Here is a 24,309-nt window from a genome sequence, read left to right as displayed (position 1 = left end):
CTCTAGCCGGTACCGTTTCCTCCAGCTCTCTTCCCGGGCCTTCCTTTCTACTGGGCAGCGCAGGGGACAAATCTTTGCGAAGGCGTTTCCGCAGAGCCCCACGTGGCCGCTGTTGCGGCACGTGGGCATTGGGCGCAGAGGCGGCTCCCGCTGCTGTTCCGGGTCAAAGGAAGGACTAACTTGCGGGTCGGCGACGGGACCGGGGTTCTTGCTTTGCTGCTGCGAAGATGGATGTGTAATCTCCAACGTCAGGATTCTTCGAGACCGGACCTCTTTTCTCCTGTACCGCTACCCTCCAAAGATATTCTGAGATTTCTTGGAGAAAGGTTTACGTGCACTCCCTCATCGGAGGAGCCAGGCATCACCGGTCGGCGCTGAAGCGGGACCCTAAATTTGCATACACCGCTGATCAAACCTTGCCTTTCTCCCCCAGCTCAAGAATCTCCCGCCCGAATTCATCCGTTATTGATTTGGAAGCTGACAGATAAGCCTCTTAATTTTGAAGAGTCTTCCTTAAACACTTGCGAATTCTTACACGTAGCAGTCTAAGTCACACTTCCTCCCACTTCTAAGCTTGCTTTATCTCCCTCCTTCCATTTTCTTGCCTTCCCAAACCTCGCTGGGCAGGTAAACCGTGAGGTAGTAGCTGCGTTGGTATGGGAAGAGGAGGGGCACACACCCACGACAAAATTTGGAATAATCCTCTCGAGGAACACGCACAAAATAGAAACCTCAGCTGTTCTAGGCGAGGTCCTGCCTAGAGGCAGAGTTGGGGTGGGAGGATGCTGTTGAGTGGCTCCCCCGTTCCTTCCTACCTCAAGCAACTTTGTTCTTGGAGAGTTTTCTGATGGGTGGATGAAAATGAGAATGTAAATATGGTTCTTCTTGGAAAGAGATTAATTTCACTAATTAAAAAGGTGTGGGGAACGGAAGCTGGATATAAATGTCATTTCACTCCCTTGCTAAATGTTTTCCAATTGCCCCAAGGAGAAAGCCTACATTTTCTAGGTCTTTCAAAGTTTGCTCAGGCTCTAGCAAGACAACTTTTACCAGCCTACCCCCACAACTCCATTTCATAATATTTCTGAACTACTTTATGTTCCTTGAAATCACCAAGCTCTCTCTCTTTTTAGGGATTTTGCTTGTCCTTTAGGTCTCAGATTTTTTCACTTCCTCCAAGAAGCTTTTCCTAACAGTACCTGGCAGTCATATATATGAAAACCTATAATCACAATGCCATATAAAAAGTGGAGCGGCAGTTACATATGACTTGTTGTGAGGGTCAGACTTGAAAGTTATCCGAAAAAACACAACTAAGAGGGAGCAGTGTATTTATTCCTATTACAATGACTGTACATATATACGCCTAACATTAGGAAGTTGATGTCTCTTGCAGGGTGAGGAAACACTTTTGAACTGTGTTCAGGTTAAGTAGCACCAGCACTAGCCCTTTGCCTCCCTCTGGACTAGAGAAAGGTCAGCCTATTGTTACTATGTGAGGCCCCAGAATTTCTATGGGGGGAGGGGCAGGTAGGTGGATTAGGGATGGAAATTGGTGATGATAGGGCTTGAAAATGCATCTTGCATGTTAAAATTTTAGTATATCTGATGGACACTAATGGGGGAGGGTCAAAACTGTCCCAAGGCCACCTTTGTCACTACCTCTGCTTCTCATTCCTGCCCTTTGCCTGGCTTTCTAGAGAGAGCAGGATGGGAGATGGGGAGGCATCTCGAGTTCCAAGGGTGATGGGTGATCATGGAGGAACTACCATTTATTAAAGACCTACTACATGCCATTCATCTGTACACATCTCACTTAACCACCTAACTCCTCTGGAAGGCATTATTTAATACAGCAGAGCAGTAAACAGCACCGTCTTTGGAAACAGGTAGAACGAATTCTTTCTGGTTGTGCGATCCCAGCCAAGTTTAGTCTAAGACTTTAGTTTCTTCATCTGTAAAATGAAGGTGTTGATTCCTACACCAAAGGATTGTTGGGAGTTCAGTAAGTAATAATACAGAAGAAATAAAGATGCAGGATCAGGTTTAGTAATTTGCTCAAGGTCATACAACTTAGTAAGTGGCAGACCTGGGATTCCGATCCCAGTTTGGCTAATCCTATAGGCAGTGTTCTTTCCACTACCACTTTGTAACTGGGTATAATAATTTTGGGCAAGTTTCCGTAAGTCCTCTGGTCCTCCGATTCCTCGTATATAAAATACAGAGTTCATTCATTAAACTCTTGTGTCAAGGTGTGCTCATATGGAGACTGCAGCTCCCGCCTCCTTCCCCTTTTCATTCCACGTAGGTCATTTATCTTTAACTTCTGAAAAGGAGTCTGCAAGCACCTTACCATGCGGGCCCAGTTGCACAAACCTACTTACTCAGATACCCCTTTATTTCCTCTTCTTTCCTTTTCCACCTAGGCTCCCGCCCCACCCAGCGCCAGGCCACGCCCTGGCGTGTGACGTCAGCACGCCTCGTGCGTCGCGTCGCGGCGCTCACTGGGGGCCCGGCTTTCGCCCGCTGCTGCCGCCGCCGCCGCCGGCCGCGGCTGCTCTCCCAAGATGGCGGCTCCTCCGGGCGAGTACTTCAGCGTTGGGAGCCAGGTGTCGTGCCGGACGTGCCAGGAGCAGCGGCTGCAGGGCGAGGTGGTAGCCTTCGACTACCAGTCCAAAATGCTGGCTTTAAGTATCCTTCGCTGCGCGGAGCCCGAGGCCGGGCCGGCGTGTATGTGCGGTGGTGGTGGGGGGGGTGGGGGACGACGGCGGCGGCTGGGGCCCTCTCCGGGCCTAGGGGCGACCGGCTACCGCGGCGCCCGGAGCGCATGCGCACGGGCCTGAGCTCCCCTCCCCCTCTTCGCGTGTCCCTTGGTCCGCTTTGGGGACCCTGTCTCCCAGCCCTTGTGGGAGCTGGGCCCCGAGCGAGGGTCAGTGGGTGTAGGGGGGCTTGACACGCGGATGCCTTTTCGGGGAAACGCTAGGAGAGGGGACACAGTGATCGGGAGAGAGGGTGGTCGTGGGAGGGGGCTGGTGGATTGGAGCCCGGATGGAAGGGGGGCGAGTAGAATCATGTGGGGAGGGGGTGTGCAGAGTAAGGAACTGCTAGTAGCGCAAGGGTATGGAGTTTAAGAGGGGGTGTTTTCTGGTGGGATTCGGTCCAGGGAAGGGCGGTGGGGTGGTGACCAAATGGGCCTTGCTTGCTTTGGGGGAGAGTAACTGCAGGACAGTTTGTATCTGAAATGGGGATAGGGGCTTGTTTTGCTGGTGAGTGTGTTTGCGTGGTGCTACTGGGAGCGGGGAGTATTGAATTAGCTTTCTCAGTCATTTGAAAATTGCTGTTTTGAGAATGTTTGCATTGGAAACCTGGTCCAGATAGAAGACTACGTTTTTTTCAGGGGCTCGTGTCGGGTTGTGTGGGTTACAGGTGAAAGAGTAAGTTATCTTCTCCTCAGCCCAGCACATGGAGTCCTGACTTTTCCATAGCAGTTGCCTCCCCTTTTGGAAGTGTCGGTGTTAAACAGAATGGAAAAGAAGACCTGCTTCTTTGGGGTGGAAATGATTTGTGAATTACTCCAGGAAACTCAGTCTTGGAAACAAAATACTTTATGATTGCAATAAATAAGCCACCCCTTCCCCTTTCTGAGCCACAGGTGGGTTTATTTTTTTATTTTTTTGAGTAATCCTTTATGGCATCTTTCAAAAGGAAGTTTCCTACTGAGTGCTGCATTTGAGTGGCAAGTATACCACTAGTTGTAGATTTCTAGCTTAGGAAGATGTCCTCTGAAACTACGGCAAGAACCATTGCCTTTTTTTGGTAAAATATAAAAACTCAGATCTGGACCAAATAGACCTTTTACATTAGTGGTTTAATTGGAAGGGTTTTGGCATGAGGAATTACTTTACTTTTAATTGGCGTATATTATGCTCTTGATAAATAGTTGGAGGACGGGTGAGTGAAAGAAAGAAAGAATGAATGAATGAATATATAAATATATAAATAAATGGGTTATCTAGCTGGGTTCACCTGGAGTGAGCCTCCTTTCCAGTGCTATAGTTTCCTCCTCTGCAGAATGGGAAATCTGAAATCTAAAAAAGTGAAAAGAGCAGTATATAGATGAAAGGAGTATTATACCAAGAACAGAAAGTACTTCCTCTCCTGTGTGGTTCCTTAGGTCCAAGACAAACTATATATACGACATTAACACTGCATTATGCCTCCCCATACAACCAGTAGAGAGGTGACAGAAACCCTTTCTGAGGCTTCCAATTTTGGATGGTATTTGGCTTTGAAAAGCTTGAGATCTTTTGGTTCTGGGGTTTTGAGCGGGCGGAAGGTGATAGGCAGAGATTTCCTGAGGAGAGCTGTGATTCTTGTGAGGCTCCCCCCTCTTGCTCGTGGCACACCTGTTACACCAGCCTTGTGTGAATTGTGTTTTCCATGCCCCTTTTGGGATGTGTCAGTGCTCTGTTTGCCCCTATTTTCCTTAACTTTATTTTTTCACCAGAATGTCCCTCTTCCAGTGGAAAGCCCAACCATGCAGACATCTTGCTCATAAACTTACAGTATGTTTCAGAAGTGGAAATAATTAATGACCGAACAGAAACCCCTCCTCCCCTAGCTTCACTCAATGTTAGTAAGGTAAGGACTTGAGGGCAGTTCTGGCTCTCCAGAATGGGGGGGAAAATTGAGACTCATTGACGCTTGGTGATACATACATTGTCCATTGTTTTTCATTTTTTCATTGACTTAAAATTGTTTGTTCTGACACCTTTTTGAAAAACCTATCAGTTTAGGTTTTCTCTTTATTCCTGGATATCTTCAGAAGACTTAAGAAACCTTTTAATGCCCAAATAGAGAAATAAAGTTGCGAGCTTGCTTTTGTCCTTTGTGAAAGAGGACTTTTTTTTTTTTTTTTTTAAACCTGGAGTCCATGCGTGAACTTCCGGTATTGGTGGGGTTGGGTGGGGTGTTGCCTGTGAATCTCCTGAAATTGTGTGTGCGCACACATGAATAGATGTGGTTTTGGTGAACATATGGAGTATTTTGCAGATCTCTGATTCATGACCTACAAAAATTTGGAAAACTACTGCCTTAGAGCTACATTTGTGTCTTTGTTTGTATTTTTGAAGTCTGACAGAATTAGAGGCTTAGGATATTTTAATCTTGGACGTACATGTTGATGATCTGGGAACCCCCAAACCACTTTGACTCTTTAGTTCTGTGAGCGAAAGTTCATGTATAATAATAATAATAATACCATCCCATGCCCTGTAGTCTTTGCTGTCCTGTACTTTGAACACTCTTTCTTCCAGAATGTCTGGAGCCGCATCCTTCAGGACTTAGTTAATGGCACCTCTTCCAAGAAGTCTTCTCTGATCACCCAGGCTAAAGTAATTTGCTCCCATTATTCTCTCTTACAGTACTTTATCCTTTAGAGTTAAAGTGACATAGCATTTATAGTCCAACTTGGGACATTTTTGAGAGTAAAGCAGAGTGCTTTTGTTTTACACTGGGACAAGTATAGATCAGTGTGTCCTGGGCACATTGGAACTTAAGGTTACCCTATTCATAGCCTTATTATAAGCATAATTGTGTATCATTTGTTTGCTTTTCTATCTTAACCAAACTTGTGAGGATGGGAGCCATACTTGTTTTGTTCATGGCTGAATATACAGAGCCTTGCACAGAATAAGTGCTTAATATTTTTTGAATGAATATTAGACCTTCGATTTTAGTAGCAGCTGCCTTTCCTTAAGTCTCGTGAATTAGTGTGGTGGAGGTTTTTCCCTCTGGAGGAGTCTTGTAATAACGTATATTCTCTTGCTTCTCTCGGGAATGTGGTATGTTGGCTACAACTCAGCAAAGCAAGGAAACACTCAGGCAGCTGAAACAATAGAGGGTAACTGAGGCTGGCAGTATATAGTTACCTCCGATCTGCAGGTCCCTTCTTTTCAGATTCCAGGGAAATGCCACTTGTTTTTTAGTGATGGCTGAAGACAGATTCAGAACGGTGTTGGGTTTCATATTAAAGGCTGTTGCATATAGAATGTCCCATTCTTAGAAATCTATAGGTTTTTGAAACCCTGGCTTCGGTACCTCCTATTAGAATGTAGGAGGTCTTTGAGTGGTTGTCTTTTTTTTTTTTTTTTTTTTTGGCTGAAGAGATTTTAAAAGGTTCAAGTGAAATAGTTTATTTCTGGTATGTTGAAGAGAAAATAGTTACTTTTAGTGTTTATAGGGTATGAAAGTTTGTTACTAAATAACTGGATCTTTAGTGAGTAGTAGAGGAAAGATTATTTGAAAGAGGGATGGTTTTCTGAAATGTAAAGGATTAAGTTTCTGTTCTTGGGACCAATATGTGCCACCGTTTAGTTGAGAGGAATTGGATTATTAGGGGTGAGACAGTTAAGTGGGAGCTGTTAAGAGGTAATTTACTTATGTTTGACCTCAAATATACATAGTTCTTGGTTATTGAGTTTGCAGCGTATTTTTGTCCTTTAGGGTTTTGCTTTCTGCTGGTCAGTTTTAGATTATCAGTATTGTTGTAAACTAGTTGTTTACCCACTCTTTCAAGAAAGCAGCAGGTATCAATAGGTTAAGGAAGACTGGAAATTTTTACTTTTTTTTGTGGTCTGCTTGCCAAGTCTTGAAAAAGGTTTGCTGGGAAGAGGAGTCAGAAACTTAAAAACTAAAATTAGGTTGGAGGGCTATCTCTGGACTTCATTTATTCACTCTTTCATTTGCAGACATGTTTAGGAGTAAGCTATATTGGCTTTCCCATCGTTTGAGGATGCTTGGTGATTGCTCCCTGGAATCGGTTAGACTTAGAAGAGCGTGCTGCACTGTTACTGAAAACTTAATCTGGGCAGGTGTTTACATATTGCTTGAATGACCTGAAAAGTCCATCCCATTGAAGAGCATGGACTTGGGGTATTTTTAAGATGGAGGATTGTTTAATCATGTTAGAAGGGAACTAAAGTGCTCAGAGATCCCTGGAAGAAAACTTGCTGCTCACAGTCTTGGGGAGTGGAGCACACCACCTGTGTGCTCCACTTCCAGTAGGAAGATACTGTCACATGTTGGCTCATGTTGCTGATATAGTAAGTGCTTTGTTTAATTAATCCTGTTGATATAAATTGGATATTTGTTTACTCTGACCCAGCAGGAAATGGAAGAGAAGGACTTTTAAAGAAAATACTTAATTCCAGCCCAACTAGAGAAGGTACGAACTAGCAGTTCTTAGAGATGAGCCTATTTTGCTTTCTGTTTACAGTTCACTGCAGGCTAAGAAGTCCTGTGTCTGTCCACAGCTGTGGGATGTGAGAGGCAGCTTGGAAGAGGACAGTGGGGTTGCTGAAGGTGGAAGTTATGAGTATCATTTGATCTTCTCCACAGTACCATTGTACCCTGTTGAAGTGTTCTGAATTTCCTGACTCTAAGACAGAAGCATTTCAATAAAAGTACAAAAGCACATCAAAGCCAGTCATAAGTGAGGTTCAGGTTACTCACCCTGTGGCTTATTAGTTTATTTTGTCATGAGGAAGGTTTAAATATTGCTTTAGGACAAGAAGAACCCTAGGGTCCACGTGGCAGAATGAAGTATGGTGTTTCTTCTTAACAAGTTCCTTTGAACTGACTCTGCATCTGGTTCTCTGGGGATGAAGATTACCCATGGGTTGGTAGTGTTCTCAGGAGATGATTTGGGACATGTCAACATTAACAAGGTTCTCTCTTGTGTAGCATTATAAAATATTTCCTGAAATCTATTTTGTGCAAGGTGTTGTGGTAAGCTCTGCTGGGGACCACATTTTACATTTGTCTCGTGCTTTACAATTTACAAAGAGCTTTGACACCTCTCATTCCATTCTCACAATCACACCATGTGATCTTTAGAGTGTATTCTTTTCCTTTTCATTTAACAGATGAGAAGACAGGCTTACTCGTTTAAGTGACTTGTTCTAGGTTATATGGCTGGTAGTGTGGGAACTAATGTTTTTATGTGCCACTCTGAACTAGCAACTGGTAGACATCTCATTTAATTCTAACAGTTCTTATGGTGTGGGTACCATCAGCATCTCATAGGAGGGTAAACTGAGGCTCAGAGAGAATGAGTCATTAGCTCTAGATCATGCAACTACTAAGTAATAGAGCTGGGATTTGAACTCACGTCTGATATTTTGACTGCAAAGTCCCATGTTAATAGTATTTTTATGTAGAGAAACCTCTGTATTATGTGGTCAGGAGCATTGTGGTCTAGTAGAAAAAGCAGGAATCAAGCAGGTAAGTCTTTAAAGTCACTTCTCTGCCTCTTACCCTTACTAAGCATCAGTTTCCTCACTGTAAAAGTGGGATAACGTTAGTACCTGTCTCATAGAGTTGTTATGGGGATTAGGTCAATTGACTAGAATTGGCAGATGTTAGTCTGTTCTTCTGCATTAGCTATGTGTAGCCAACTGATGTTCCTTGAATAGGCATAGGGGCAGGATGGGGGGAAGGGGGGCATTATGACTGAGGGAAGGCAGCCAAGAATATGAATGCTATTACTATGTCAGTCTCTCCTGGCTTTGGATTGACATTTGTTCAGTGTCCAAACTTGCCAACCCCAGATTGCGGAAAATCAAAATTGTATTGAATACCATTAATATGTAATTGAGTTAAATGTTTTTAAGAGATCTCTTCTTGGTGACCAGAATTAACTTGAACATTGAGAGCAGTGTTACCAGGTGGCATAGTTAAGTGAACACTTGGCTGAGTACTGGAGTTTAGAGTGAGCAGTCACAGAACCTAGGAGGCTGTGCTTTCAACTTCTGAGATCCTTAGGAAAGAACTCAGGGACATAGCCGAAGCAAGTGTATGTATTTGTTCAGATAAATGCATCCAGTGTATTGACTGAGATGTAAGTTGTCTTCTCACTTTGCTGAGTCGGAGAAGACTTTCTTGGAGAGATATTTGTGTGTTGTGGGGGGAGGTGGGAAAAGTGACAAAGCATAGGAAATTGAAATCCACACACATATAAGGCATCCACCTCCTTTGCCAAACCACTGACTAATTTGTCAGCCTCTTTTATCCATTATTACCCATTTAGATCTTACTAACAAGCAGTGAATTATCAAATGCAACCAGGAAGAAGAGATTCAAAAGGCTTATCATTAGCCCCTGCTAATGAAGAAGGAGTTGGCTGCCTTTGGATAAAAAGGGTATATGGAGATTGGGCGGGGTGGTAGGGGGCGGTTCTCGTAAGGCTGAGAAAATGGAAGAGTCACAGAGTTCAGTTTAAAAAAAAAAAAATTGTTCACCTTTAGATATGATGTCACATTGGGGGAAGAGCTGACTGACTTTTTGTTTTGAGTTCTCCCAATTTCAAAGCTAAGGTTTTAGCATAACCTTAGACTTTCCAGTGATTTGAGTGTTGATTCTCCAGTATGAGTAAACTCCTGGAGTAGTTAATAGCTGCTGCATTGTGGCCTTTGTTCATGGATCTATCTTGTTAGGTGGGCCCTTGACCATATCGTGACCCTAATGTGTTGAGGTGTGGAGTTATCACCAAGTAGAATCTGATGGCCTGGCCACACTGTTTAGGTTATGTGTATATTGGTAGGAGTTCATATTATGTGTAAATGTGGGAAGGGAAACCACTACTTTTCTAGAGAAAGCAAGATTTTTTTGTCAGATAAAATTTTTCTAGCTTCTAGAAGCTGTATATAACCTGTTGGCTCACTTGATTAGAGTATATTGTAAAGGCTCCAGTACCGGGTTAGAGTCCATCGGTGTTTTGCACCTGGCTGTGAGCAGACACAGCTGTTTCCTTATGACAGTGTCATGAAGGTATAGGTTGGGGTTGAAAAGGAAGAGCCCATTATTGGGACGCCTGGGTGACTCAGTCGGTTAAGTGTCTGCCTTCGGCTCAGGTCATGATCCCAGGGTCCTGGGATTGAGTCCCGCATCGGGCTCCCTGCTCCGCGGGAAGCCTGCTTCTCCCTCTCCCACTCTGCCTACTTGTATTCCCTCTCTCACTGTCTCTCTCTCTCTCTCTCTGTCAAATAAATAAATAAAATCTTTAAAAAAAAAAAAAGAAGAGCCCATTACTACCGTGTGACGGGACATGTTAAGTAGTGAGTGGTATCAGATGAAGTTAGCAAGGTAGAATGATTGGCTGCCATTTTACTTATTTTGTTAAAAAGATTTATTTATTTATTTTAGAGGGAGAGCACATGGTGGGGAGGAGCAGGAGAGGGAGAATCTCAAGCAGACTTCCGCTGAGACCCAGGACCCTGAGATCATGACCTGAACTGAAATCAAGAGTCGGTCGCTTAACTGAGCCACTCAGACTGCCATTTAATTTAATTTAATTTAATTATTTTTTTAAAGATTTTATTTATTTGACAGAGAGACAGCGAGAGAGGGAACACAAGCAGGGGGAGTGGGAGAGGGAGAAGCAGGCTTCCCGCTGAGCAGGGAGCCTGATGAGGGGCTTGATCCCAGGACCCTGGGATCAGGACCTGAGCCGAAGGCAGACGCTTAACGACTGAACCACCCAGGCGCTCCCTGACTGCCATTTTAAAAATCACTAGCCTTTTGGGGGCACCTGGGTGGCTTATTGGTTAAGTGTCTGAATCTTGATCTCTGCTTAGGTGTTTTTTTTTTTTTTTTAAGATTTTATTTATTTGACAGACACAGTGAGAGAGGGAACACAAGCAGGGGGAGCGGGAGAGGGAGAAGCACACTCCCTGCGGAGCATGGAGCCTGATGTGGGACCAATCCCAGGACCCTGGGATCATGACCCAAGCCGAAGGCAGACACTTAACCAGCTGAGCCACCCAGGCGCCCCTTGGCTTAGGTCTTGATCTCAGTGTCGTGAGTTCAAACCCTGCATTGGGCTCCTCACTCAACGGGGAGTCTACTTAAAAAAAAATCACTAGCCTTTTGGGGCGCCTGGGTGGCTCAGTCGTTAAGCATCTGCCTTCGGTTCAGGTCATGATCCCAGGGTCCTGGGATCGAGCCCCGCATCGGGCTCCCTGCTCAGCGGGAAGCCTGCTTCTCCCTCTCCCACTCCCCCTGCTTGTGTTCCCTCTCTTGCTCTGTCTCCCTCTGTCAAATAAATAAATAAAATCTTAAAAAAAAAAAAAATCACTAGCCTTTTGAAGGATGTCCCATTCAGTGGCATCAAACTTTAGGGTAAAACTGACACAGCCATAGTGGGGGATGCAGTGTCTGGGCTAGGGCTCCTGACTCAGTTCAGGCTATAGTGCATGGCAGCCAGCCGATCCTGTGAGCCTTCATTAGGTTAAAGGTTTGATTCCCAAGGGGGCTTTCTTGACATCACGGGGTGTGGAGACAATTGCTGTGCCTGAGTTACTGGCAGAGGTGGGCCATCTGTGTGTTATTGAAGGCACCTCTGCACTCTGACATGGAGGTGATTTAAAATGAGGACTTCACTGGTGGGTCGGTGGTGGTATCGCTTCTGCTCTTAAGGGGCATTCTAACTGTTTAGTCTTCCTGCTACAGAACAGGCTTTTGGGGGAAAAGGGTGACGCAGTCAAGTTCCAGCATTGGAATTTTGAGACTAGCTTAGGTAAATACCAGAAACTACCCTGGAGAGTCCAGCAAATTGTACCTGAAGTGGAAAATGAAAGGATCTGCACACTATGTCAGAAGCTAACAGTGTGTGTGGTAGAATGTGGGGAGTTTGAAGAACTGGGTTCTTTAACAGCTGGGCTGTTAATGAATTGTGTGACTGTGTGTTAGTCACTTATTGGAGCTGAGAACTGTTCTGTGAAATTCTAATGGTGGAGGTTTCTTTTCCTTTTGTCCTCCTTTCCTCTCACTACCCCTTCCTTCCAGGTGCTGGGAATGTTAGATTAAGACCGCTTTTGCCCTCAAGGATCTCATGTTTGTTGGCAGTGGTGAAGGAGAGCAGCATTTTTAACTAGTGCTGACAGTATGGCAGGATCAGTGTTAATGGAGGTGTGAGCAAGGTGCTATGGGAGCGTAGAGCAGAGGCCAGCAAACTTTCTCTGTGAAGGGCCAGATAGTAAATAATTTAGGTTTGTGGGATATCCATCCTTTGTCACAACTACTCCACTTTGCCTTTGCAGCAAAAGCAGCTATAGATGACATATAAACAAATGGGTGTGGTCTTTCCAATATAGCAGGACGAAAACAGGTGGTTGGTTGGTTGAATTTGGCCCACTGGCTGTAGTTTGCCAACCCTTGGCATAGAGTAGTAAACATTTTAGGGAAGGCTTTTCTGATGTAATAGTGGAGTAGGGTCTTGAAGAATAAATAATTAGATAAAAGGAAGGAAGTTAAATGGCATCAAGCTAATTTGGAAGGTGTTCGGTTTGTCCATCTGCAATTTAGAAGCTTTTGCTCTTCTGTCAGTAAGCTAACCTGGAGGTTCTTAGTTCTTGGAGGGAGGACATGGACTAGTTACGTGCCGATATTGGTATTAGGTGCTGTACATGCTTACTGAATTCCAACAGTAACCCTTCAGGATGGGCCCCAGATGAATGAATTGAAGCTCTGGAGAGGTTATGCATTGTGCTCGGGTTCATGCAGCTAGTGTGTGGTAGGCAAGAGTTTGAGCCAGAATCTCTTTTTGAGGCAGTAGGGGGGTGTGGCTCTTCTCTATTACTTTTTCTCTCTTTTCAGAGCCCAGGAAACAGGGCATGGCTCTTTCGCTATCACTGAATAAAATCAACTTTTTTTTTTTTAGAGAATGAGAAGTGCACATGCTCCCTAGCAGGGGAGGGAAGGTGGGAATGGGGGGGAGGGGCAGAGGGAGGGAGAGAGAATCTTAAGCAGGCTCCACGCCCATGGAGGAGCTTGACACAGGCTCAGTCTCTCCACCCTGAGATCCTGACCTGAGCCAAAATCAAGAGTTGGATGCTTAATCGACTGAGCCACCCAGGCGCCCCCAAATCATCTCTTTATTCCATAGGTAGTGCACCCATTTGGGCATATAAAGTTAAAGACATTCCCACTTACTATTCTAGTTATATTTTGGAAGATGTTCTTTTCTTTTTTTTTCTTAATCAGAACATATATGTATTTTTTTATTTGGAAGATGTTCTGTTTAGGACTTATAAGTTCTCTAGTAGCTCTTATAGAAACCAGAAAGGGGAGAGCACCGAGCTCATTGGCTAAAGGAAGGTTGGAGTGTATGAATTTTTCTGAAATGACCCACAAGCCACCTCTGTGCTAACAATAATGATACTATAATAACAGTGTTAACAGCTAATATTTGTACAGTGCTTTATAGCTCCCTTAGTGTTTTCACCTGGGCTATCTCCCTTAATCCTCTCAGCTACATGTGAGCCGACTAATTTCTGAGATAGGTTGTTGGGGTCAGATTTTAGCTTCTGTCTCAGCCAGTTTTCTCTCTGGAAGGGCCAAGTGGAGGTTCCACAGTAGAACTGGCTTCAGGGTCTCTGGAGTAGGAAATCACTCATTTAGTGTCCTGGAAGTTTAGTTTCCTGTTGTAGTTATGAATTGTGTTTGGTGACATAATTACAAATAGCTAACAAACCACTGACTTGCAGCTAGTTTTTGTTTTAAACCAGGTGAGAGAAAAACCTTTGCTTTTGTGGACTGGCTGTGACCTGAGGTTGGTCTGTATTGTCCAGTAGCAGTATGATGGTTTAACAAGTATCGTGTCACTGTGGCCCCCTGGATTTGCAGGGTGTTGTTCATCTTAGCTCAAAGCACTCGATGTATCCAGGGAGGGGCAGAGGGAGAGAATCCTCAAACCCACTCCCCGCTGAGTGCAGAGCCCTGTCCTACAACTCATGAGATCACAACCTGGGCTGAAACCAAGAGTCGGAGGCTCAAAGGACTGAGCCACCCAGGCTCCCCAGCACTCAACTGTATCTTAACATTCAAGTGCAGGAGGCTTGCTTGACTTAGCTTCCCTAGTCTTGGCCCAATCAGAAAATGATGGGTCCACGGGGCGCCTGGCTGGCTCAGTTGGTAGAGCATGGGACTCTTGATTTTGGAGTTGTGAGTTTGAGCCCTCTACATTGCGTATAGAGATTACTTAAATAGATAAATATTTTTTAAAAAATAGAAAATGATGGGTCCAGGGAATGCTTACCATTATTGGCCTGAAATGCTTTCTCACACAAGATCTGTTTTCTGAAAAGCATTTCTGTGATTTACCTTCAACAAAAGAAATAAAGGATGTCCTTGAGGTTCAGTGTGAGACAGGGGCCCTTTTCAGAAAAGAGAGGTCCTTCACTAGAAGGCAGACAGCTATGTTCTGCACTGGGGACATTGGTGGAAATGCCAGGATGCACTGACAAAGAGAAGGTGGCAGCTGAGTTTTAAAATGTTTTTCCTTGGGGCGCCTGGGTGGCTCAGTCGTTAAACGTCTGCCTTCGGCTCAGGTCGTGATCCTGGGGTCCTGGGATCGAGCCATGCATCAGGCTCCCTGCTCAGCGGGAAGCCTGCTTCTCCCTCTCCCACTCCCCCTGCTTGTGTTCCCTCTCTTGGCTGTCTCTCTCTGTCAAATAAATAAAATCTTAAAAAAAAAAAAAATTAAATGTTTTTCCTTTCTGGAAAAAAATTTTTCTTTTCTGAAAATATTTTCTTTTGCATTCAAATTTATATTTTCAACAATAATTTAGACTTCTCTTATGTGGAGCTGTTTGTAGCACAGGGTTAAGAATGTAAGCTCTGGAGTCAGACTGGGTTCAAATCCAGACTCCCACCTGTGGCTTGGTAAATTTGGGCAAGTTTCTTAACAGCTGTGACTTAGTTTCTCCATTTATTAAGTAGGAGGAATTTTAGTCCCTGTTCCATAGGCTTGTACTTTTTTTTTTAAAGATTTTATTTATTTGAGAGAGAGTGAGTGAGCATAAGTGGGGCGGGGGGAGCGGACTCTCCACAGAGAGCCCGATGTAGGGCTCAACCCCAGGACCCCGAGATCATGACCTGAGTCGAAGGCAGATGCTTAACTGACTAAACCACCTGGGCACCCTGTTGTACAGATTAAACGTTTTAATACATGTAAAGTGTGTAGCTTGGTGTCTAGGATGGAGTAGGCTCTCACTCAACAGATTGGCTCTTAGAATTTTAATATTCACTAGCAGGCCTCTTAAGCTCTACGGTTCCTGTTTGATTCAATGTTTTGATTCATTATTATGTATTCTAAGACACAACGACGAGTGGGGTACTCTATTTTTGGAGTTCCCAACTATCCAGAGTTGTAAAGAACAGTATTTTATTGAAACTGTCAGACAGGAGCTTTCAGCTAGGGAACAGGAAGACTTGGGGATACTGATTTGATAGCTGGAAGAAATCTTTTTGAGAGCCCGCTTGTTGCTATCTAGGAAGGAGGGCTTTCCGAGGGCGCAGCCCAGGATGGAAATAGCAGAAACCAGTGCGGGCCCTCAGGATGCCGGTGGTTCTTGGCCGCCGTGGTCCGCCCTCCCTCCGCGGTCCCTCCGCCTCCAGCAGAGGCCTCTCGGCCAGTGGCGGCAGGCCCCAGGAGGCAGCTGCGGGGCTTCCTCACCGTTCTGTGAGGGCAGCTGCTTGGACAGCCCCCATGCACACAGAAGACAAACTCAGAGTGGCTCAGTGGAGTCAGTAGGTCACATCCAGCGTGTTCCTCTTTGGACTCAGCTTCCTTTGTTGTCTCAGCTGTCACAGCCTGTTACATACTTGAGGTAGGAATCCCTCTGGATTCCCCACAGCACCTGTGCCTCCCTGGTCTGGGTGTGTGGGACTAAGATGGCCCAGCTGGTGACTCAATAACAAGATGAAGTGCATATCGATTGGGTTTTGTCGTTTTGGCTGCTTCCTTTTCTCCATGTCACTGAGTGTAGGAGGAGAGGTGTGTGCATTCATTCACTCATTCAAGGGTTACCCCACGGCAGGCATGACTAGATGCCTTTTAATATTGATGTGCTTTGGTATTAAGTTCATGTACTCTTTTCCGTTGCCCACATCAAGTTGCTATATATAAAATGGCCACAGGAGGAAGCACTAGTTAGTAGACAGGAATAGCTGTTTTCACTGCGTTTCATACAGAGTAAAAAGAGAGGCAGGTAAGCACAGGTTGTCTTGTTCAGTCATTTCAATTAAGCCACATGCACATTAGTAACAAATATTTGTAGGTTTGTGCTTCTCAGTTTGCCTGAACTCTGTGTTTGTAAAGTGGTGCCTTGAATATTCTTTGAGATTCTAACCAGTTAGTGCTTCAGTTTTGATTGGAAGAGAGGCCAGCAACTAGCATGTTTGCATTGAAAATAGATGCAGTATGGTGGTAGTCATTGAATTAAAAAAATTGCAATCCTGGTAATCCTCCCAAGCTTAAAAGGCACACCCAACACCTCTACTGAGGGCGGCTTTTATTGGTTCCCTCTAGTGGTTTGACAATAACTCTAAACTTACTCTCTTGGAATTACTGGACCATTTACACATATGCATGGGTTTACAAAAAACGTGATGTGGGGGATTTCAATCTGTATAACTGCTAAGTTGAGGGTAGAGTGATAGTCATTTGCTTTACAAAAGGAGGCTTATTTATTTTTTATGAGTTTTTAGGAACATGCCTAAAAAGAGCAAGGTAATCTCGCCCCCAGTTTTGAGAGAAGACTTCTAGATTCCTTTTGTGAGGGTAACCTTCCTTGTGCTTACTTGATAGACTCCTCTGTGGGAGAAATTTACCCCTTTTGTACAAGTTCCTGGTGAAAGCAGATCTAGTTGGCTGAATGTTAGAGTTAAACATTTTTCAGATTGCCATGAACATACAATTCATAAACTGACGGCTGGAGGTTTCAGGGTTTGTGCTGCGTCCAGATTCCCCAAAGCCCAATTGCAGGCACAGGTACAGTAAGTGAGGATATTGGGGCGAATTGAAACACAGTTTACTCTGATTTCTGTTGACTTTTCTAAGGCTCTTTTTTTTTTTCCCCCTTTGGTAAAGATTTTATTTATTTGAGAGAGAGAGGGTGATGAAGGGCAGGGAGAGGGACAAGTAGACTTTGCACTGAGCGTGGAGCCTGCCGCAGGGCTCGATCTCACGATGATCCTGAGATCACAACCTGAGCCAGAACCAGAAGTTGAAACCAAGAGTCGGACGCTTAACCAACTGAGCCACACAGGTGCCCCTCTAAGGCACTTTATCATTTAGCATTTGGGACCTGTGTGCACTATGAGTTGAAATGGAGAATCATCTAGTCTATTCTCCTTTGCTTTCAGAGCCTTTAGGGGGGATTGTACAACTGGTATTTTGGGGGGCTAGAAGTGTACTTTGAACTCCTTGTTCTCTAACTGTTGTGTTGCTGTTACTCAGGCTGTCCAAAGGAATCACTTCTGGCTGAGATTTATATGCATTTTATTCTGCCTCTGGCAAAAATTCAAAAGTGATTCCTCTCCCAGCCTTTTTTCCTCTTCTTCTAGCTTAAATTTGTCAGTTCCGTCTTAAACATTCTGCATAGGTGCCTGGTTTCCCTGAGCCATTCCTCTCTTACTGAATGGGTGATGTTAACATTTTTAATCTACTATGTAGGTGACCGGGATATTTGCTGTGGGTATCCCATATTATCTAGTCAACACAAGCTTTATAGAAGCAGCTTTGTCTGACTCAACACCAGGAGATGTTTTTGGTTTTCAGGGATGATAAACATTTTATTTTTTTAAGATTTTTCTTTATTTATTTGAGAGAGAGCAGAGCGAGTGATAGAGAACTCTCTCTCTCTATCAGAGGGAGAGAGAGAAGCAGGCTCCCCGCTGAGGCAGGGAGCCTGATGTGGGGCTCCATCCCAGGACCCTGGGATCATGACCTGAGCCAAGGCAGCCACTTAACCCACTGAGCCACCCAGGTGCCCAGGGATAAACGTTTTTAAAAAGGCCTCCAAGTGAGACACTTATGCCTGTTCATGGGGTACGGTAAACCTCTGCCTGGTCACTTGCGCTCCGAAGGAGCCCTGCAAGAGCGTGGTTAATCCAGGGGAGCTCTGTTGCCCCCTGGTTTTTCCTTCTTTCCTTGGAGACTTCATATTTTCTACAGGGTTGTTTGGCAAGTGAGACTCAAGGAAACTCCTTATTATCAGGGTTTTCTTGGTGACGAAGTTTTGCTTTTTGCTGCTTAAAATATACCACCAGCGGTTCTCTTTCCATAGAAACTGAGTGCTTTCTTGCTGCAGTTGGGATTGCCGAGGCTCAGGGGAATACTGTCAGCCGTGTGCGTTTATTTCTCTCTGGAATTCTAGCCTGGTGGGGCCAGAATGGCAGGACCAGGCTTGAAAGATTATTTAGTGCTGCTGTATTTGTCTCTCTCCATGTACTGGGGACCATGTGAAAAAGGAGCTCCGGCTTCAAATCACTGCAGAGTTCTGGCCTTTCTTTCCTCTTTCCCCTAGGGACACTGAAATGACAGCGTGCACGACCTCTCTCTTCTGTGTTCACACCCCTCGCCCCTCAAATGATCTTTGAAACTCAGAGGCAGGGCTCCCCATAACCCAATTGAAGGTCTCCTTTTCTCTTCTTCATAGTCAAACCCATGCCTTGATAAAGTGCTTCGTTTTGCTAACAGACACTTTGCCTCTAAAACTATATTTGGTCTATGGTTTGAAGGGTCACTGTTAAAGCGGAATAGAAATGTTTAAGAATTCCAAATATCTAGGTACTTTGGGGATGTGTGTGAGGTATGATCTCCCTATTTTAAGGAGCTGTTGTTTGGGGACAAATTATGTATTCTCACTTGTGTGTCTGTGCATATGTCTTTAGTGTACTAGCTGCAGCATCAGTATACTAAGCTGTTCATGTTCGTGGGCCTGAACAATCTCCAGATCATTTGTTTGACTTTCAGACGCATTTTCTGCCTTTTCATTTTAACCATCTTGTCCAGCATATTTGTTTTGCTTTACACTTAGACAAATTTGTACTTCTGGAGTCTCTAGCAACTAATACTGAAAGTGTATTAGAGGGGCAGTAGGGGTTGACAGGCAACCCACCCCTGTTGGGAGGGATTTACTAGATTTTAGTAGACTACAGTACAGCAGTCTCCCCTTATCTGCAGGATGTACAGTCCAAGACCCTGGAGGATGCCTGAAACCATGAATAGTACTGAGCCCCATGTATACTAGGTTTTTTTTTTCCCTGTACATACATAGCTATGATAAAGTTTAACTTATAATTAGTCACGATAAAGATTAACAACAATAACTATTAATAACATAGAATAATTATAACGATATGTTGTAATAACAGTACGTGAATATGGTCTCTCTCTCTCTCAAAATACCTCATTGTATTGTTTTTACTCACCTTTCTTGTGCTGATGTGAGGTTGATAAGATGCCTACGTGATGAGATGAAGTGAGGTGAATGATGTAGGTGATGTGATGTAGCGTTAGGTTACTGTTGACCTGACCTGATGATATGTCAGGAAGAGGATCATCTGTTTCCAGACCAAGGTTGACCCTGGATAAGGGGCAGTGGGGAACGACTGTACTAGATTTTATTAGAATTTCTTTTGATCAGTTTGTGAGCATTCCACTAGAGGGGAGATAAGGAACTAACGTAAAGTAGAATGCAGACCGTTCCATTTTCTAAAGAGCAGGATAGCGGTAGCTCAAGTTGAAGGTGGACTGTATCCATGGGTTAGGTTTACTTGAGTTTTGGCTCCCCATGTGAGCACAGATAGTGGTACCAGAAAGGTAGTCTTTAGAACCTCAAATTCTGATTTCTGAAGATGTCGTAGACATGAATTTCTAAACCCGAGACTCTAGCAGTGGCTGATAAAAATTCTTAATTTTCTCCTTTCATAGACGTGTGTGTTATCTTTTTTTTGGCCGTCACTTCCCCGTCCCACTGTGTAACATTGCCCTGCGTTATTTTCTTCCTAGCTCCTTAGCACCGTCTGAAGTTACTCTATGTTTTTGTTTGTGGTCTCTGTCCAGTCCCCACTTCAGTGCTGTATCTCTAGCTTAGCACAGTGCATGTCTGGTACGTGGTGGGCACTCAGTAAGTCCTGGATGGAAGGAATGTTTGCCGCCATAGCAGTAACTACTCAGGCATCTTGGGTGTGTGTTTGTTTCACTTTTGGACTCTGAGAAAACTGAATCTACCAAACCAGTCTTTTCCAGCCTCCTTTCCTCAACAGGTCCTGACTGTTGGGAAGAATGAAGGTGAATGCTTTTCTGAGTCTCTTTCCTCTCCCCCACCCTAGCTTGCCAGCAAAGCACGGACAGAGAAGGAGGAGAAGCTGAGCCAGGCCTATGCAATCAGCGCTGGTGTTTCCCTAGAGGGCCAGCAGCTCTTCCAGACCATACACAAGACGTGAGTCGGGGGAGCATAGGGGTCCCTTGTCCCGGGGGCGACGCTGCCTGGCTGTGCTGTGTGGTCGCCAGCTTTCGGGTAGTCGTGTTCCTGAAAGTCAGCAGAGATGCTGGTTAGTGTGTTGGCAGCACCTCGGTGTCCAGGGATGTGGGTGTCTGTTGCCTTTCTCGTACAGGAGAATGGTGTGATCGTGGACAAGTTGTCTTCTCTGGCCTTCAGTTTCTTCATGTGTAAATTTGGTTTGGGATTAGATAATCCTAAAGATCCCTTTCAGAACTGGTATTCAAGAATTTAGAATTCGTGGCTTCTTTCTTTTTCATTATTTTGATCTTGTTGTACCTTTCTCCAGAAGCTGATGCAGTTTTACTAAGGGGAAGTTAGTGTCTGTCTCTTTCTAATTAATTGTACATTGAGGTGTACGTAGGGAGTTAGGGAGAGCAGAAGGCCACCTTATTACCACCTCCAAAAAGACATTTTGTCACAGCAGAAGTCATTTGACCCTCCACTAGCTTCCCTAGCTGCTGAAAAACGGAAACATTTGGCACCCCCTCCCCCCTGCTGCCTTCTGTTGCCCTGCGTAGCTGCCTGGGTCTGGTGCACAGATGGCAGCTGGCATCAGAGCTGCTGGAGGCCGTGGTGTGAGTGTCTGAGCAGTTACAGGTATGTGAAGGGGCTCTGTGGAATATCAGCTGCCCTGCGTTTCCCCAGGTGTGACCTAGAATGGGTTTTCCCAGTCTGGCAAGTGCCCAGCTGTCTGATAATTGAGAGGGGCCAGTTTGAGGAGCAGTTTCCATTTCGGGAGGTGGGGGGCAGAGTGCAGATCACAGGAAGATGGAGTTTCTTTTCCTGTCTTTTTAAAGGTGCTATTCCCCCTAGGTCAAAGGTTGGCAAACTCCAGCCAGATCAGCTCCCTTATGTATCATCTGGGGCTGCTTTTGTAGTAGGTACAGCAGCAGAGTTCAGTAGTTGTGACAGAAATTGTATGGCCCTCACAGCCTCAAATACTTACTGTCTGACTCTTTATAGAAAAAGTTTGCCAACCCCTGCCCTAGGCTGCTACTTCAGTTGATGAGCCTAGCTGTTTATTTGAATTCAATTTGGATTGGACTTCTGAGGCTGCCACGAAGTTTTCTATGGTTTTCCAGGTCTCTAATGCTTCAGAGTAAGTCTTCTGGGCTCTCCTTGGAATGAATGTGCATCATGTCATTGCTTTTCCTGGCCAGTGGTGCCCAGGAAATGTTTCTTGGCTACTGCACCCTATGGGCTGCTGTCATCTAGTTACTGGCTGAGCTGTGAGCTGAGAAGTTGGGGTCAGTTTTCTGGAGTTATTTATTCATCAGGCAGGAGGTGTGGGATGCCTGCAAGAGGCAACTTTCACCTGCTCTCTTCTCCTTCCAGCATTAAAGACTGTAAATGGCAAGAAAAAAACATCGTAGTCATGGAAGAAGTTGTTATTACACCCCCATATCAAGTGGAAAACTGTAAAGGCAAAGAGGGGAGTGCACTGAGCCATGTACGCAAAATAGTAAGTAAAGGAGCCGTGAACCTTGAGAGAGAGGATGATTCCTTGGCCTTCACCCCTCCAGCTTCAGGCCAGGACCTTGTGCTGCAATCCCTGCCTGCTCTGACCTGCCAGCCCGAGAGCAGCCCTGCCTAGTCCCCCAGCCCCTGCGCGCAGTGCTCTGCGGCTCTGGCTTGGCCGCTTCTGTGGGGCTGGAACCCACTGGGCAGTGTGCAATAAAGTGAGTGGGCAGCCCCATGTCCTCGGCAGTGTGGCTTTTTGGAATTAGCCAGACCATTCCATGGTATTGCGCCTGAGCAGTTCCTCTCATCCCAGGCTGGGTTCTTCTCAGGAAGGGCTGGTTGGTATAAATGAGTTGCTGTTGGCGTCTCTGACCCTGCATATGTCATGTGACTGTCTCGATTGAGTTGCCGCATTTGTAAAAACATTCTGAGCATTGAGAGACCAACACTGGATATAAAAAGTCTAAAATACTGTTAATTCCCTGTCAGCTTTTCATTCTGCACTTACGTGAAGAGGGGAGTGGGAGTTGGGGTCAAAATAATCTCCTTTCACACTGTGTTTTAGCTTATTGGTTCACTTTCTTTTAGACAGTCTTAGCTGAAGGTGTAGCACATGCGGTTGAAACAAGAGGCCGCTGCCTACCTTCGGCCGGGAAGGCCCGCAGATAGCAGGGGCCTTCTAGTGCCTGAGTGGTCCCTGAGCTGGACAGCCAGGACCGGCTGTGGAGGCCTGGCATGAACTGTTTGGGAGGCCTTGGTGCCCATCTCCTGTTCTGACCTAGGCTGAACTGGTCTCTTTCAGGTTGAAAAACATTTTAGAGACGTGGAAAGCCAAAAGATACTGCAGCGTTCACAAGCCCAGCAACCACAGAAGGAGGCTGCCCTGTCATCCTGAGTCCACACACACGGAGGACTCTTCCAGCATCCAGCCAACGAGGCGGTGGTGGTGGCTTCGGCGGAGGCAGGCCGGGGGAGGGAAGGGATCCTATATTTCCTGTTGGCTCTTGTTAACAAAGGGTCAGCATTTCCAAATCTTAGACTTGAACAAACAAAACACCCAACAAAAAAGAACAAGAGAATAATTTAAAAGTTGAATCATTACTTGACTAACAGACTTTGGTCCACCATGTCCTTTTCACAGCCCCCTTCTGGAACAGTCACCTTGTTAATTTTATTTTTGAAAATTCCTTTCCTGCTCTGCCCTTTCACCTCTGACTTTCCTAGTCTGTCCCTGCCATTCTGTTTTTATAAGTGGCTACACTTGCCTTCTGAGTGATCGAAAGAAACTTTTACATCTTCTCTTCCAAAATAAAAGTAACAAGCTGACTGTGATACTTAAGTTGAGACTAGAGCAGCAGACAGAGGTCTCACTTTAAATTCGTCTTTTTTTTTTCTTTCTTTTTTTTTTTCTTTTTTTGCACAGGGCATGGCTTGAATTAGTTTTATTTTTCTTAACTTTAAATATATATATGAAAATATATATTAAAATGTTCTCTAAATATTTTCTGCTTCTTGCAGGTCTCTTTTTACTAGATCATGGCCGCTCTTCCCACCTCATCCCTTCGAAAATAAAAACGTATTACCCTCCCCACCTATAGCCAGGCAACTAACTTGACATGGTTCGCAGCAAGAATCTTCTGCAGCACTTCTAGAGCCAGTGTTTGCAGGTGGGATTCGGCTGTGAGGGTTCCTGATGGCTTTTTAGTCTTTAACTGTGTGTATGTACCAGTCTCACATTGGGCCAGAACCTCAGGATTCTCCCTCTGCCTTTTGTCTTACTTCATGGTACTAGAAGAACTTCCTCACCACTCTCCCATCTCCTAGATGGGAGAGTCCGCTGCCCTGTCTCCCGTGCCCTCTGCAGGAAGAACTCTTTTGCATGGCACGTCTCAGCTTCTCTTCGAAGGATGATTTTCTTCCATAAGAAACCTGGAACCCACCTCTCCCGGTCTCTCTTGAAGTCTGTATCCAGAGCCACTAGCCCAGGAGAAAGCTTGGGTGACCTATAGTTTCTCTTCTCCCACCAACCTCCTGCTTTTAATGCCCTTCCCCACCCCCCTTAAATTTTACAAGCTTACGATAGTTTGTATGTGCTCAGCCGATGGGCAGAAAACCTGGAGAGAACTTCTGGACTTTAGCCCACCAGTTTGTCTGGTTTGACTAACCTGCTGAGCCCGAAAACTGGCACGCGGTGCCCCTGTGCCTTCAGGGCAGTCCAGTGGGGCAGAGTGTGCCACCAGCTGAATATCAGGCACCTAGTGGGAAGTGGGTGATGCTCATGTGACTGGCTAGAGCTTTGGGGGTGGGGTGGGGGTTAACTACTATCTTTTTGGCCATGATCTCTTTCCCCTTCCTTTTTTTTTTTTTAATTAAATAAATGGATCAAAATTAAATAATTCAAGCCCTGCCTTCAAAATGAATTTTTTTTTTTTAGTATTGTTTAGCAAAAACAATAAAACCCAAATTTTTTTAACCATCACTCATGTCTCAGGTTTGT

At 45.0% G+C, this 24,309-nt stretch overlaps 1 protein-coding gene across 1 annotated transcript; it reads left to right on the top strand.

Annotated features, from left to right (window-relative positions):
- The first annotated feature begins 169 nt into the window (after positions 1 to 169).
- LSM12 (LSM12 homolog) lies at positions 170 to 24,291 on the top strand. Its single transcript, XM_045888817.3, has 5 exons — positions 170 to 2,691; positions 4,508 to 4,641; positions 20,179 to 20,288; positions 21,687 to 21,813; positions 22,615 to 24,291. The coding sequence occupies exons 1-5, from the start codon at positions 2,568 to 2,570 to the stop codon at positions 22,705 to 22,707; spliced, it is 588 nt and encodes a 195-aa protein (XP_045744773.1). The 5' UTR covers positions 170 to 2,567; the 3' UTR covers positions 22,708 to 24,291.
- Positions 24,292 to 24,309: the final 18 nt, after the last annotated feature.

The sequence above is a fragment of the Mirounga angustirostris genome, unplaced genomic scaffold, assembly GCF_029215605.1.
Source record: "Mirounga angustirostris isolate CCGP_5_RB_7025 unplaced genomic scaffold, mMirAng1.0.hap1 SCAF_17, whole genome shotgun sequence".
Lineage (NCBI taxonomy): Eukaryota > Metazoa > Chordata > Mammalia > Carnivora > Phocidae > Mirounga > Mirounga angustirostris.
This window is presented reverse-complemented; position numbering and strand designations above follow the sequence as displayed.

What these genes read in the sequence shown, in the direction of transcription:
- LSM12 (XM_045888817.3), top strand. Translation starts at nt 2,568, where the DNA reads ATGGCGGCTCCTCCGGGCGAGTACTTCAGCGTTGGGAGCCAGGTGTCG. An exon ending in GTCCAAAATGCTGGCTTTAA is followed by an intron (nt 2,692 to 4,507) that starts GTATCCTTCGCT and finishes TTTTTTCACCAG; the next exon opens with AATGTCCCTCTTCCAGTGGA. An exon ending in TTCCAGACCATACACAAGAC is followed by an intron (nt 20,289 to 21,686) that starts GTGAGTCGGGGG and finishes TTCTCCTTCCAG; the next exon opens with CATTAAAGACTGTAAATGGC.